A 12,047-nucleotide genomic window follows, 5' to 3' on the forward strand; every position below is an offset into this window, starting at 1 on the left:
GGAATACATTGTTAAATATATAAAGAGCAAAGGAAAATGTAAATAGTAGCTCCGATTGAAGTGGAAAATCGAAATCGCTGAGTATCAGCTTTTTAGCTGATAAGCCGTATTTGAGTGGTCACAGCTACCGTCTGAATTCTCAGTTGCCATCGAGCTGTATAGCGGATAAGTCGCATCCGAGTGGTTATAAATATATGTGTAATGGAATACACATATATCAGTACGAAATAATTGCTGCGTAATGATTTAAATTTTAACAAACAAATGAAATAATAATAATAAGAAAAAGCGTACCTTATTATTATTATATTAGTGACCGCAGTGTATCAGTTAACGAAATGAAAACCCCAGTTGAGAGTTATCGCCATAAATAGTAGGCAGCATTGTAAATCCAGACCTAATTGGTCTATAATTAAACTTTTATAACTCCTTATCGTTGTGCTTAGTGGACTATTGCACGTTTAAGATCTTGAACGAAAAGTGAGAGCTACATACATGTGGTTCGATAATTAGGGAAATCCAAAAAAGTTCCACCAGACGCTTATAAAACTTGTTACACGTGTGTTAAACCAAATTTTAAGATAAATAAATGATTAAAATGATGTAGCCTTAAATTCCAGTGTAATAATTCTAATCTTTCGTGTAATTGACCAAACAAATGCTTTGAAAATATTAAAAAATAAACAATCTATTGATAAGCTGCAAGTGCAAGATTACAATTTTTTTGCAATTTCATTGTTAATTAAAATAAAAATGTTGGGATAAATGTATTTACTTTCAAACGGTGGAGGACGTTACCTTGTGATCTCAACAAATGTGTAGGAAAAACAACAATAATTTAAAAATCAAAGCAAAATAACAAATATACTAATCTACCCCAATATAACCCATTACTATTACAATTCTTATCTTTGGCAAATTTGCATAACAAATAGCAATTGAATAACAAAATAGCCATGCAACTATTGAAAAAAGTAATCTATTGATAAGCTGCCTTTTGGCGGTTAAATTTTGATTTTTAAAAGCTATTGGAAGCTAAAAAAACGGCGAGAGAGCATAAAAGCTCTGAAAGCCAACCACAAACACGAGCTGCAACATATTTAACTGAGCGGGAGAGAAAGCGAGTGCGCAGTGTGAAAATGAGTGGCACAGAGGTGAGTGTTTCTTAACCGCTACCTACCGCTAAATGGTTTGTTTTTGTTTGCAAACCGGCTAAAATTAACAAACACGAAGTGAGAGACCAAAAACTATCATATAACTTAAACACAATTTCTTCTAATTCATCGCAATTAAATAAATCACAAAAATTGACGCGACGCGATACGTTAAGTGATTACGCGTTTGCTTAGTGATGCTCAGCAAAACGCGCCAATCCAAATAAATCTCTGAAACATATCAGACCTAGGAAATAGTTTATGTTATTGATTTTCCTTGTGATTTCCTTATAAATCGATAACCAATGAAGTAAAGATCTGTTTAATTCCAACAATGTAATACGAGTTGTAGATTATCGCATTGTTTACTAGCCATAATAAAGGTATAAACATGTGGCGAACAAAATGTTAAGGTGGTAGTGACGTGTGGATGCTCTACATTACGTGAGTTTGGAGAAACTTTAATGATTTAAAATCCTTGTTACTGACTGTCACAAAGTGTCAGCACATAATTGATAATTATGTATATTCATTTTATTTTTTTTTTTTTTTGAAATTTTTATTTTGTTTTTGTTTTTTTATTAAAAATTAAATTAGAAAATTTTAAGTATTCAAAATTTAGAAAACAAAAAATATAAAGAATTTGTCATAGTAAAATTAAAAAAAAAATTGGAAAAACTAATAAAAATTTATATAATAACTGATCTCTAGGAAATTAGGCAGTGCAGCATCTCTAATTTTACTATATTTGGGGACGGATTTTAAAGTAGAAATAAGGGTGGTCTTTATAAAATTGCATTTCTGATTAATTCTCTTTGGCTTATATTACAGAATGTATACAGTACAATAATGTCTTAATAATAATTAAGACCTATTAAGCAATTAATTTTCTAAGAAAGCGAATAGCTAAACATACTTTTGGTAGAGTATCTAATTTCTTAATAAAAAAGAGTCTAAACCAAATCCCCTCTCATAAAAATCAATGGCATTGCCAGCATTAAAACGAACCTTAAAGCATAACTTCAAAAACCCCTTGCATACTTGCAGGCACAATCTGAAAATGCTACGCAAAGACGTGACAGTGGGAACAGTGAGAACAGTTCAGCCGGCAATGTTGTGGAGCAGCAGGCCGAGGGGATGTTTCGCACCGCCTGCCAATGGGTATGGCACGTGGTTAAATCCATCTCCGTGGAGCCCACAATGTTCCTTTACATGTTCGCGTTTATGATCACCTCAGTGGTGGAGCAGAATTTCTTTCTATACAAGTCCTGTCGTGTGAACAACAATTTCACGGAGGAGGTCTGCCGGAATCTCAACAAGGCGGAGTACCAGGAGTTCAAGGAACAGTCGATGTTGACCAATGCTTGGTTCCTACAGTGGGAAAACATCTCCGCCCATATATTTCCCATTATTTTGGCCTTATTTTTGGGCTCATTCTCTGATCGACGGGGCCGTAAACTACCATTGCTCATGGGTTTGGTGGGCAAGTTCATCTACTCCTCGATGATAGTTGTCAATGCCAGGATGCCTACATGGCCAGTGCAGAATATCATCTACTCGGCCACCTTGCCATCGGCCTTGACTGGTGCTGATGTGGCCATTTTCGCCTCCTGTTTCGCCTACATCTCAGACATTTCCACGCTGCAGCAGCGCACAATCCGGGTTACCATCCTGGATGTGATCTACCTCAGTGCCATGCCCCTGGGCGTTGCGCTGGGCTCGCATCTATTTTACAATGTCTTCGATCAGTCCTACGCGGACATGTTCACCGTGAATGCCTCCCTGCTAGCCCTGGCTATCATCTACACTCTGTTTGCCCTGAAGGTAAGTCTATCTTCCATATCTTGGTACATTTTCATTATTATAAATCTTTTACAAATCAGCTCTAAGAAATAAAACATATAAAAAAGAAGTGTAACTTCAAATGCTATGTACTTTCTAGCACCTAAAGTTTTTTAAAGAACTTTCTGAAATTTGATGCTAAAAAGCATTTAAAAAGTTGATCAAGGCAAATTCAAACTTTCTTTTATGATAGTTTGATTTCACTATTTCCCTATTCGTTCATTGCTGAACTCTGTTGCTTAAACTATAAAACCCTTAAATATGTTATATTTATTTCATAAAATTTCTTATTAAAACTTCTAGTGGCAGACAACATCCAGACAGCGTTCCCTGAGAGAACTTGGATGCTGTGGATTCTGGGGCGACTTCTTCGACAAACAGCACGTTAAGGACTCGTTTGTGGTGTTGGTGAAACCACGAAAGGGGCACCGTCGCAGTTTCCTCATTATCCTGCTGATCAGCATGGCCTTGTATACTTTCCAGCGGGACGAGGGTCAGTACTTGTACATGTACACTCTGGGCAAGTTCGACTGGGATGTGAGTGCGTACAGTAACTTCAAGACCTTTAAGTCATCGGCCTACGTGATTGCCATGCTACTCGCTGTCCCATTGATGAACAAGGTCCTTGGATGGAGGGATTCCGTAAGTCCTCACTCCCTATTATGTTCAGATAAAGCTGTGTCAATGTAAGGTTTTCCCATCATCAAAACCAATTTATTTTTTTTTATCATTTTCTATGTTAGACTATAATCTTTATTGGCACCTGGGCCCATTCGATAGCCCGTTTGTTCTTCTACTTCGCCACCAATACGGATCTGCTGTACGCCGGAGCAGTGGTCTGTAGTTTGGGTCCGATTGTGGGCCCCATGATCCGGGCCATGACCTCGAAAATTGTGCCAACATCGGAGCGAGGAAAGGTGTTTGCCCTGCTCTCGGTTTGTGATAATGCGGTGCCCTTCATCAGCGGAGTCTGCTATTCGCAACTTTATCGAGGGACCATAAAAACCAATTACGGTGGAAATGTCTTTATGCTAACCATTGCTACTCAGATAGCAGTCTTTCTGTTGATACTGTAAGTTTTCCCCTGACGTAACACTCACTACTTTTTATTTTAATATTATATTTTATTTTAACTATCAGTTGCATTCACATTATCTTGGGCCAGAACTCGCTGGCCGTTGCAGAAGTTCCCGAAAATGAGAGCGGTCTTATAAGCCAAAAGGAGGCGGTACTGAACGCGGCCACTGAAGAAGATAAAAATTAGACCAGCTTTTATAAGCCATATATTTTTAATAATTCCTAAGAAAAGACAAGAGTCCTGGAAAGGCAGCTAATGCATTAAAAATGCAAGGATTTTTAATACAAAAAAAAAATATTTTTTTAACTCTCGGCAGGAAATCGTTTGCCCATACGAAATGGCGTTAAGAAATGTTGTAGTTATAGAATTTTGAAGTATACTCGTATAAAGATTTTTTAAAAAATAAAGAATAATAATAATCCTTACAAAATTAATATTTAATTTAATATTTTAATGAGTGGACCATCTATAAGTTTAATAATGATTTAAAATTTTTTGGATTTTTAAAAAATATTTTGGTTCAACTTACCCGAAGTTCCTTCCGAATCATTTGTTCTTGGATAGAGTGCGCTGCTTCTCCGCATGCTCCACCACCTGCTCGTCCACAAAGAGACCCTTCCTCCGCCGGACACTGTCCATGTAGACCTTGGCCCTGTTGGCGGAGTCCGCCTTCTCGCCAAAGTGCATCAGCTCCTCCTCAGTGGTCGGCAGCCAGAAGGGATCGATATCAATCACCTGTAAGCAAACGCAGGGTGTAAATTCCGGGAAATCATTTAGGCACTTGAGACGGGACAAAAGGAATGAGGCGTCGCTGTGTCTATGCGCCTGCGCCTCGCACTGGATTGGATTTGGGTTGGGTTTTTGGGCTGAGTCGGGGTTTTATTTTTTCAGTCTTTAAGCATGGTCCCTTTGTCTCTTGGCCAGGGAAAGCGTGCATTTTCACATCTTTATTGTTTAGGCTCGAGAGGCTGCGACAAAGGACTCGACGCTTAATGACTTTCAAAGGACGCAGGGACACGCATTGCGCGTTACGTGATAAGGCAGGCTCGCCAGGATACGCAGAACCGGAGAACCGGAGTATTGGGCATTTCCTCAATGGCGTGAAGAGCATTCCCTGCGCTTGATTGATGATTGCCTCCTGCGAGGCGAACCACTTGAAAATCTCTGGTGTGAGATCAGCATTGTTTTGTTTTCCTTTTCATTTCTTTCCTTTTTCCAGCGAGGACTCGACACTCAGCGGGCGGGTGTCGAGCGGTTCGGTGGAAAAACTCATCGCTCTCCCATTCCAGAAATTCGGTTCTACACTTTATGAATTCCCCCATCAATGAGCGAGCTTGCTCGAAAACTGATTAAGATGCCAAGGCGTTGGTCTTTTGTCAGGGAGAAACTTTTCTTTGCACAGCAAAAAATAAAATGGGAAAATTATTAAGGCATTTTAATAATCAGATAAATATTAAAAAGGTTAATGAACTTCCATCTTAGATAAGCAAAATCATCCGGAACTCCAGTTTATATATTAATTTTGCCAAATTTAATCTGATTACGTAAGATACTTATTTAAAATTCCAGAAAATTCAAGACCTATTGATGATTTTTTCGCAGTGCGTGTTCTGGGCCATCTGTTCGCACTACGCTAAACTGCGGGCCCTCGAACATCTTCGCAATCCCATGTAGATCATTATCGGGCACAAAGTTTCGCTTGTTTAACAACAACCAACAACGCCAAGTGGCCAAGGGATCGAAGGGAACAATGGGGGCACTATAGGGAGCCAAGCGGTAGTCCTCTACAAGGTAAGGCAATCCCAGTTGGCAATCCCAGTACCCAGTTCGCAGTTCGCAGTTCGCAGTTTGCAATCCCTGTCACAACACAACAGAAACGCAAAAGCGAGTCTGACATCCTTTGCAAATGGTTCTGCGCATGCGCAGCAGCATCCAATCTTTCCATCGGTCCCCATCCCCATACCCATCGCCATACCCATTCCCAACATTCCCACTCCAAATCTTGGGCAGAAAACGGAGGAGACCCTGTGGCAGCTGAAGTGCTCCAGAAGTGCGCAGAACTTGCGTCTGAGCCGGGCCAGACAAATGAGCAGCCAGCCACCAGCAGGCAGCTGAGTGCACTGTCATAAAAAACTGATGACCTTTAAAGGTTTTTATTTAATGAAGTAAAATGCAAATTTCATAGATATGAATTAATGTATTGGAATAATTTTAAAATCTTTTATATTGAAGAACAGTAAATATAAATTTTAATCAATATAAAATGTTGGGTTAAATATTGGTAGATAAATTCTTCAAGAACAAGTTGATTCCGCTCTTGAATCTTAACTTTATTGATTTATAAGTTAGTACTGTCAGTTAATGAAATTATAACCAATATTAGTTCTTAAGTTGTTTTAAATGCAGTTAGGCTAAGTATAGTTGGGGCTCGCCTTTCTGTCAGTGTCCTGCTGGCAAAACCCACTTATGTATATTGCCCAAGGAAGGTGGTTATCCCCACTAATGCAGCACCACGTTCCAGATTACAGGCGATTCAAAGGCTCTGTTCCCCCCTAAATCACCCACTCCTGGTCCTGGTCTCAACCACCTCCACAATCAGAACTTTCCCCCAACTGGAGGATGAAATATTAAGAAAAATATTGAAGCAGCCGCGAAAACCAAAACAAAAATCTGAAAACCAAAACCAAACGACGTGACATCAACACACACACAAATGTGGTATGGTTCGGTTGGTATATCTCTCTGTATCTCCAACTCTCTTTGCACACACGTGTTTTGTATCTGTGTGTGCTTATGAGTTTTATGTCTGTATGTGTGAGTGTGTTTACCTGTCCGACCGCGCGCGGTTTGTATGCAGGTAATTTACGCGGCAGCTACCGAAATACGCTGCCGTCCGTCGGTCCATTTGTCCGCCTGTTCATTTGTCCGTCCGCGACCAAGACCAAGTTGAGATTATTATCGCGCGCCAGAAACTGGCTGAAAGACTGTGAAAGAGACCGGGCCCAGAGAACATATAACTCGATTCGAGTCGAGTTGAGTCGAGTTGATTCGAGAGACTTGGGGGCTGTGGGCCCGTAAAAGTCTCCAGCGAACGGACAAAACGGACAGCGGGACAGTCGGACGGCGGACTGCGATGAGCGTCATTTTGACAGCCAGCGAGCGGACAATGCAAACCACGTTCCACTTAAGAACAACAACAACAACAAGGAGAGCAACAACAATCCTTTGGCCACTTGGATAAACACTTGCCTTGGCATGGATATATCCCTACACAGTGGGAAAAATACTGTCACTGACTTCAGTTGGATGATGGGGAAGTATTTTTTAAAGTAAGAAATCAATATGAAAGTTAAGACTTATGGTTTTAGATCATTTAGAGCCATTTTAATTTAAATTACGACCCATTAATAGTCAATCTATCACCCAAAAATAAATTAAGTTTAAATTAACAAAAAATACGAATATAAACCTACATTTACAAAACCTTCTTAACTTTTAAAATACATTTACAGTATATAATTATATTTTTGGTATATTTTTATAGTTTAATTCTTTATCAATTTTATTGGCCAGTGTATGTGTATGTGTGTGTTTATTCGCACCAGGCAGACTTTAGGGCACTGCCATGCTCTCCCCCGCCCCCGGGGCAAGCCCCCTCTCTCCCTGCCATCTGACCCCGCCCCGACTTCACCTCCACCTCCACCCCCGTCCCTATCCCTGCCCCACACTCCTATCGACTGTCTCCACCGTAGACTTTCCCTTTGGTGGGGGGAGGCAGGGCCGAAGACTGTGGCAGGTATACAAAACGAGTTATCAGATTATTTGTTATTTGTCTTGGTTCTTTGCTCACAGTTTGTTGTGGCCGTGGCTGTTATGCTTTTGAAGTAGTTCCAGAGTTCCAGAACTGAGGTCTTGCATGCAAAGCGCGACAACCAGCAGGAACAACAACAACAACAACAACCAGAACCAAATCATATGCAACACTCCGTAGCAGAAGAAAACACGGAGCAGGGCTGCCTGAAAGTAAGACCAGTAGCCAAAGTTGTTATGATATTTTATTTTTTTCTGTTTTTTTTTGGTAGGCTGCAGGTCTTGACCCTCTTCCTGCCCCGTTCCCTGGTCTCGCACACACACACGTAATCATAATAACAATCTTCGGGTTCATCAAGTGGCCAGAAGAGATGAGAAGTGCTGCAGCCAGCGATGAGGAGGTGGGGCAAGACAAAAGGAAGCACAAAATTAAATAATAACAAAAGCGCGCAAGACAGTAGCCACCCGACGAAGAGATATTTGTCGGTTAAACAGTGCGGCTCATTGCCATAAGGCAAAGGAAAAAGTTATTGTTCAGACTATTGTTAAAAAACGAAAGAACCTTACAGTCATTTGGTACAGATCAAGGAATATCAGTATCATAACATTGTATTCGTATAAGCTGTGGAGCTTAGGAATTATTTTTATAAACCTATTTCTATGAACTAATTCCGAAGAGTTCGAAGAGTTCTCTAAATCTATTTATCAAAAATAATATAATGGATTGAAGTCAACTTTAGTCAATTCCATATAACTAGAACTTAGAATAGTAACCGTTCATCGATAATCAGTAAGAAGTTATTTGTTTTGAAACTTTAAACTATCTGTATCTACCTTAAAGAGGAAAGTCTAATGGTTCCGTGTTATATAACTTTTTAATCATAGGAGTAGATATTAGAACGGAAATGAAATTACCAACTCCTTTTAATATTTTTCGTATAATTTGGCTTATATTTCCAACAGTTATTAGGCAATGTGTGTTAAATTATATCCTTAAACCATAAAAATATATCTAAAATTCTTTTAATGAACCGCACTGTTTAGCTTCACTCTTGAGCTCCTGTCTGCCGTCTTAATGCTGCTACGTGAAGTGAAAGAGCAACGGCAATAACAAGAAAAATTATGATATATGAAAAATGAAAATTAGTTTTTGTTGTCTTCGGTTTCTGTTTCAGGTTGCAGCTTGCAGCAGCTCAGCTTGCTGCTTCCAGATTCCAAGCTCCACGTTAAAAGGTCATCTTCAGAGATGATTTCTTGCGGCTGCTGATCTGCTGATCCGGCAATGCAGATGCTTAACGAACTTATTGTGGGCCATGATGCGGCAAGAAATGGAAATGGCTTTTTGGGAACACACGAAGCCCCAAACCATTGCTCGGCCCTTTTTTTTCCCGTTTTCCCCAACCAGAAGTTGGCCACTCGAGTGAAGTTGACGCCTTCGTTGTTATTATGGGCACGTGACAACTGCGCCCACGGCTAAGAGCCCGTCCCACTCACCTGGCAGGTAGGGTTCAAAACAACAGCAACAACAACAACAACCAAAATGGGAAGGGTTGGGTGCCCAAGAGGGCGGGTAGGCCACTGGCCAACACATGTGGGCGTGGACAAAGTGCTGAAACCAACTGTTTTTAATTGCTCGGGCGAAAGGTAAGCTGAAATCCTAATTGTTTTCACTTTACCTTCGCTGAGGAGTAATGATCGAAATCGTAATCAAATCGAATATCTTTCAGATACTTTTCCACTTGCGCTGGCTTGACCAGTTTCCGTTAAAATTTCCACACAGATAGAAGTTAAGATATAGACTTAATTGATATACAGAGGAAATTTATGATACAAAAAGAAAAAATGTAAGCGACGAACAAAACCAAAGATTAAGAAAGAGTTTGTAATAAGAGCAAAGTAGACTTTTTACATCTACAAAATTCGTTTAAGAATCTCGATTTAATGTTTAAACGGATTATTTGAGTTTAAATCGAACTATAGAAACTGACATGTATAAATATATCTAAGTTATTTTTCTCTGTGCACTTCGACTCCCCTCCCATTTTGCCGCCCCTTTTCCACTTTTCCTGCTGTCTGGCGTTGGAAATGCGTAAGAAATTATACGAAGCAACGGCAAACAACATCTCCGTCGCCGGCAAAACTTGGGCTGAGAAATAGAAAATCGCCGGAAGTCATTATACAAAAACTTGTTGTTATCGATTGGTTGGGCGATATGACCAACACAAGCTCAGACACATTGATAGAGACACTAATACCCATACAGAATGCACGCACATTAAAAATGATTTTTAGTTCAGGCGACAAAATTATTTACTTCAAACCATAAATATTAATAATAAATTCAATTATGTGGTCATAAAAACCTAGAAACTAATAGCAGTATGTCCTCAATAAAGGAACTTGTATCGAGATTAATCTTAAGCATTTTTTAATAGCCTAATAAACACTGTACTTTTTGATGTTTTATATATAAAAATTAAATATTATAATATCTTTTATCCATAACTTTAATACCCAATCTACACCTCTGTGGGCTGTGCAGCTTTTTTAGTATTTTTGACTTGGCTTAGCTCATCCGCTGATCTTGTCCCATCCGTTTTTAGCCAAAAGCATAAAACCGAAGGGAAACAAACAACAAGTTGGCTGTTAATTGTGGCCCACGACAAGGTCAGAATGCGATGGAGAAAGGAGGAGACTGGAAGAGAGAGGGAGTCTGGTTTGGGGCTTTGGGTTACCTCGAATGGCACACAGCTGCAGCTTCAAATGGACCATATAACTTTCAGTCCAACTGTTGCTGTTGCCATGTTGCTGCTTCTGCTGTTGCTGCCACTGATGTTGCTGTTGCCATGTTGCTACTGCTGCTGGCTGTGGTTTTTAGCTTATAAGACTTCAACAGAAGGTAACAGAAGGCTCAGAGCCGAGTAAGCTGAGATTTTTATTGACCACAGACAGCCAGCTAGAATTTTGGGGTAAAGAGGCTAGGAGGATCGGTGGCAGGAATAGAGGGAGTACAGTGAGGCACGCACATGGCATATGGTCGGACAGGCGCTGCACTTGTGCCCCATCAGCAGCAACAGCTGCTCCAGCAATCTCTGCCAGTTACAGTAGAATGTCCATAACAGTTACCACTGAGTAAGTTGGAAGAACCAACCAAAAGAAGCTTTTTCTTTTTGCATCTCAGGAATCATCTTTATGAGTGAGTTTTTAAATATTACAGAAATTACCAAAACTTTGGTATTTAATCTGACTAAATATAAAGGCTTTCCATCTGACTAATTCGACAAATGTAAAGAAAACCATGAGTTTCTGTGTATTACGTGTCGAAGGGTTATTTAGAACTTACTCATGAAAAGTTGTTAGCTTTAAACATCATTCCAAAAGCAATATAAGTCACAGATTGCGCTTTGAGACTATAGGAAGTATAATATTTATTTTTAAGGGAAGCTGTAAATAATTTTGGTTTGTATATATGAAAAACTTAGAACAATCTCGGTTTATTCAAATACAAATTTTAAGTAGTTTACGTCACATTTCAGTGGCCATACACAACACATTTTAAACATACCTTCGTAATGTTTCATTAAAATAGACCTTTACGGAGGCTATCGTAATAATTTACATAAGACACCTCCTAGCAGAGGACAACCTTCTCATAAACTTTAGCGCTTTGAAAAGTTTAAACTCCGAGTCCTTACTGTACAGTACTTACCTCCCAGTGGCTGAACATGAGCTGCGGACAGGCCAGGCCAGATGTCTGCTTTCGCATCTCCTGGGCGAAGTTGAACGACTCGATCACCGGCAGAAGACAGGTGACCGCGAAGTTGCCGCTGCCGTGGGTCAAATCGCCGGAGAGAATTTTGCCGTGCCGCCGGCCAATTACCGCGTACATTTTACCTGTGAATGATAGCAAAAGAGATATGTTCTTTGATCAGCTGTTGGTCGTTAGCTAGAAATCGAATTGGAAAAAGGGAAACGTAATGGGAATGAGAATGGGAAAAGGGAAACCTCCAACTAACAATGGCCGCCTTTCAGTTGGAGTTCTCGGTTCTGGTTAATGCTCCTATATCGCCTGTTCTTGCTGTTATTGTTGTTGTTGTTGTTTCTGGCGCGTCTCAAGGTAACTCGTAAACAAATGAAATCTTATCGGGTTTGGCCCATAAAAT

The 12,047-nt window shown here is 39.9% G+C and overlaps 2 protein-coding genes across 4 annotated transcripts in view; one reads left to right on the forward strand and one right to left on the reverse strand.

Moving 5' to 3' along the window:
* LOC108114128 (elongation factor-like GTPase 1) overlaps nucleotides 1-12,047 on the reverse strand; it is a 76,000-nt gene that overhangs the window by 184 nt on the left and 63,769 nt on the right. The window contains exons 4-5 of the mRNA XM_017224900.1: nucleotides 11,594-11,778; nucleotides 4,604-4,809 (exon numbers count right to left, since the gene is read on the reverse strand). Coding sequence (XP_017080389.1) covers nucleotides 4,621-4,809; nucleotides 11,594-11,778 — 374 coding nt within the window. The 3' untranslated portion in view covers nucleotides 4,604-4,620. The remainder of the gene's footprint in view (nucleotides 1-4,603; nucleotides 4,810-11,593; nucleotides 11,779-12,047) is intronic.
* Nucleotides 150-4,504, forward strand: LOC108114131 (proton-coupled folate transporter). 3 transcript variants are annotated; one of them, XM_017224904.2, is made up of 6 exons: nucleotides 150-238; nucleotides 936-1,154; nucleotides 2,202-2,978; nucleotides 3,300-3,638; nucleotides 3,740-4,068; nucleotides 4,137-4,504. In XM_017224904.2, the coding sequence occupies exons 2-6, from the start codon at nucleotides 1,140-1,142 to the stop codon at nucleotides 4,258-4,260; spliced, it is 1,584 nt and encodes a 527-aa protein (XP_017080393.1). In that variant the 5' UTR covers nucleotides 150-238; nucleotides 936-1,139; the 3' UTR covers nucleotides 4,261-4,504. The 3 variants fall into 3 exon arrangements, with proteins under 3 accessions (XP_017080393.1, XP_017080395.1, XP_017080394.1); XM_017224906.2 differs by having other exon boundaries at nucleotides 150-220; XM_017224905.2 differs by having other exon boundaries at nucleotides 157-1,154.

Source organism: Drosophila eugracilis, unplaced genomic scaffold (genome assembly GCF_018153835.1).
Source record: "Drosophila eugracilis isolate 14026-0451.02 unplaced genomic scaffold, ASM1815383v1 contig_2154, whole genome shotgun sequence".
Taxonomy (NCBI): Eukaryota; Metazoa; Arthropoda; class Insecta; order Diptera; family Drosophilidae; genus Drosophila; species Drosophila eugracilis.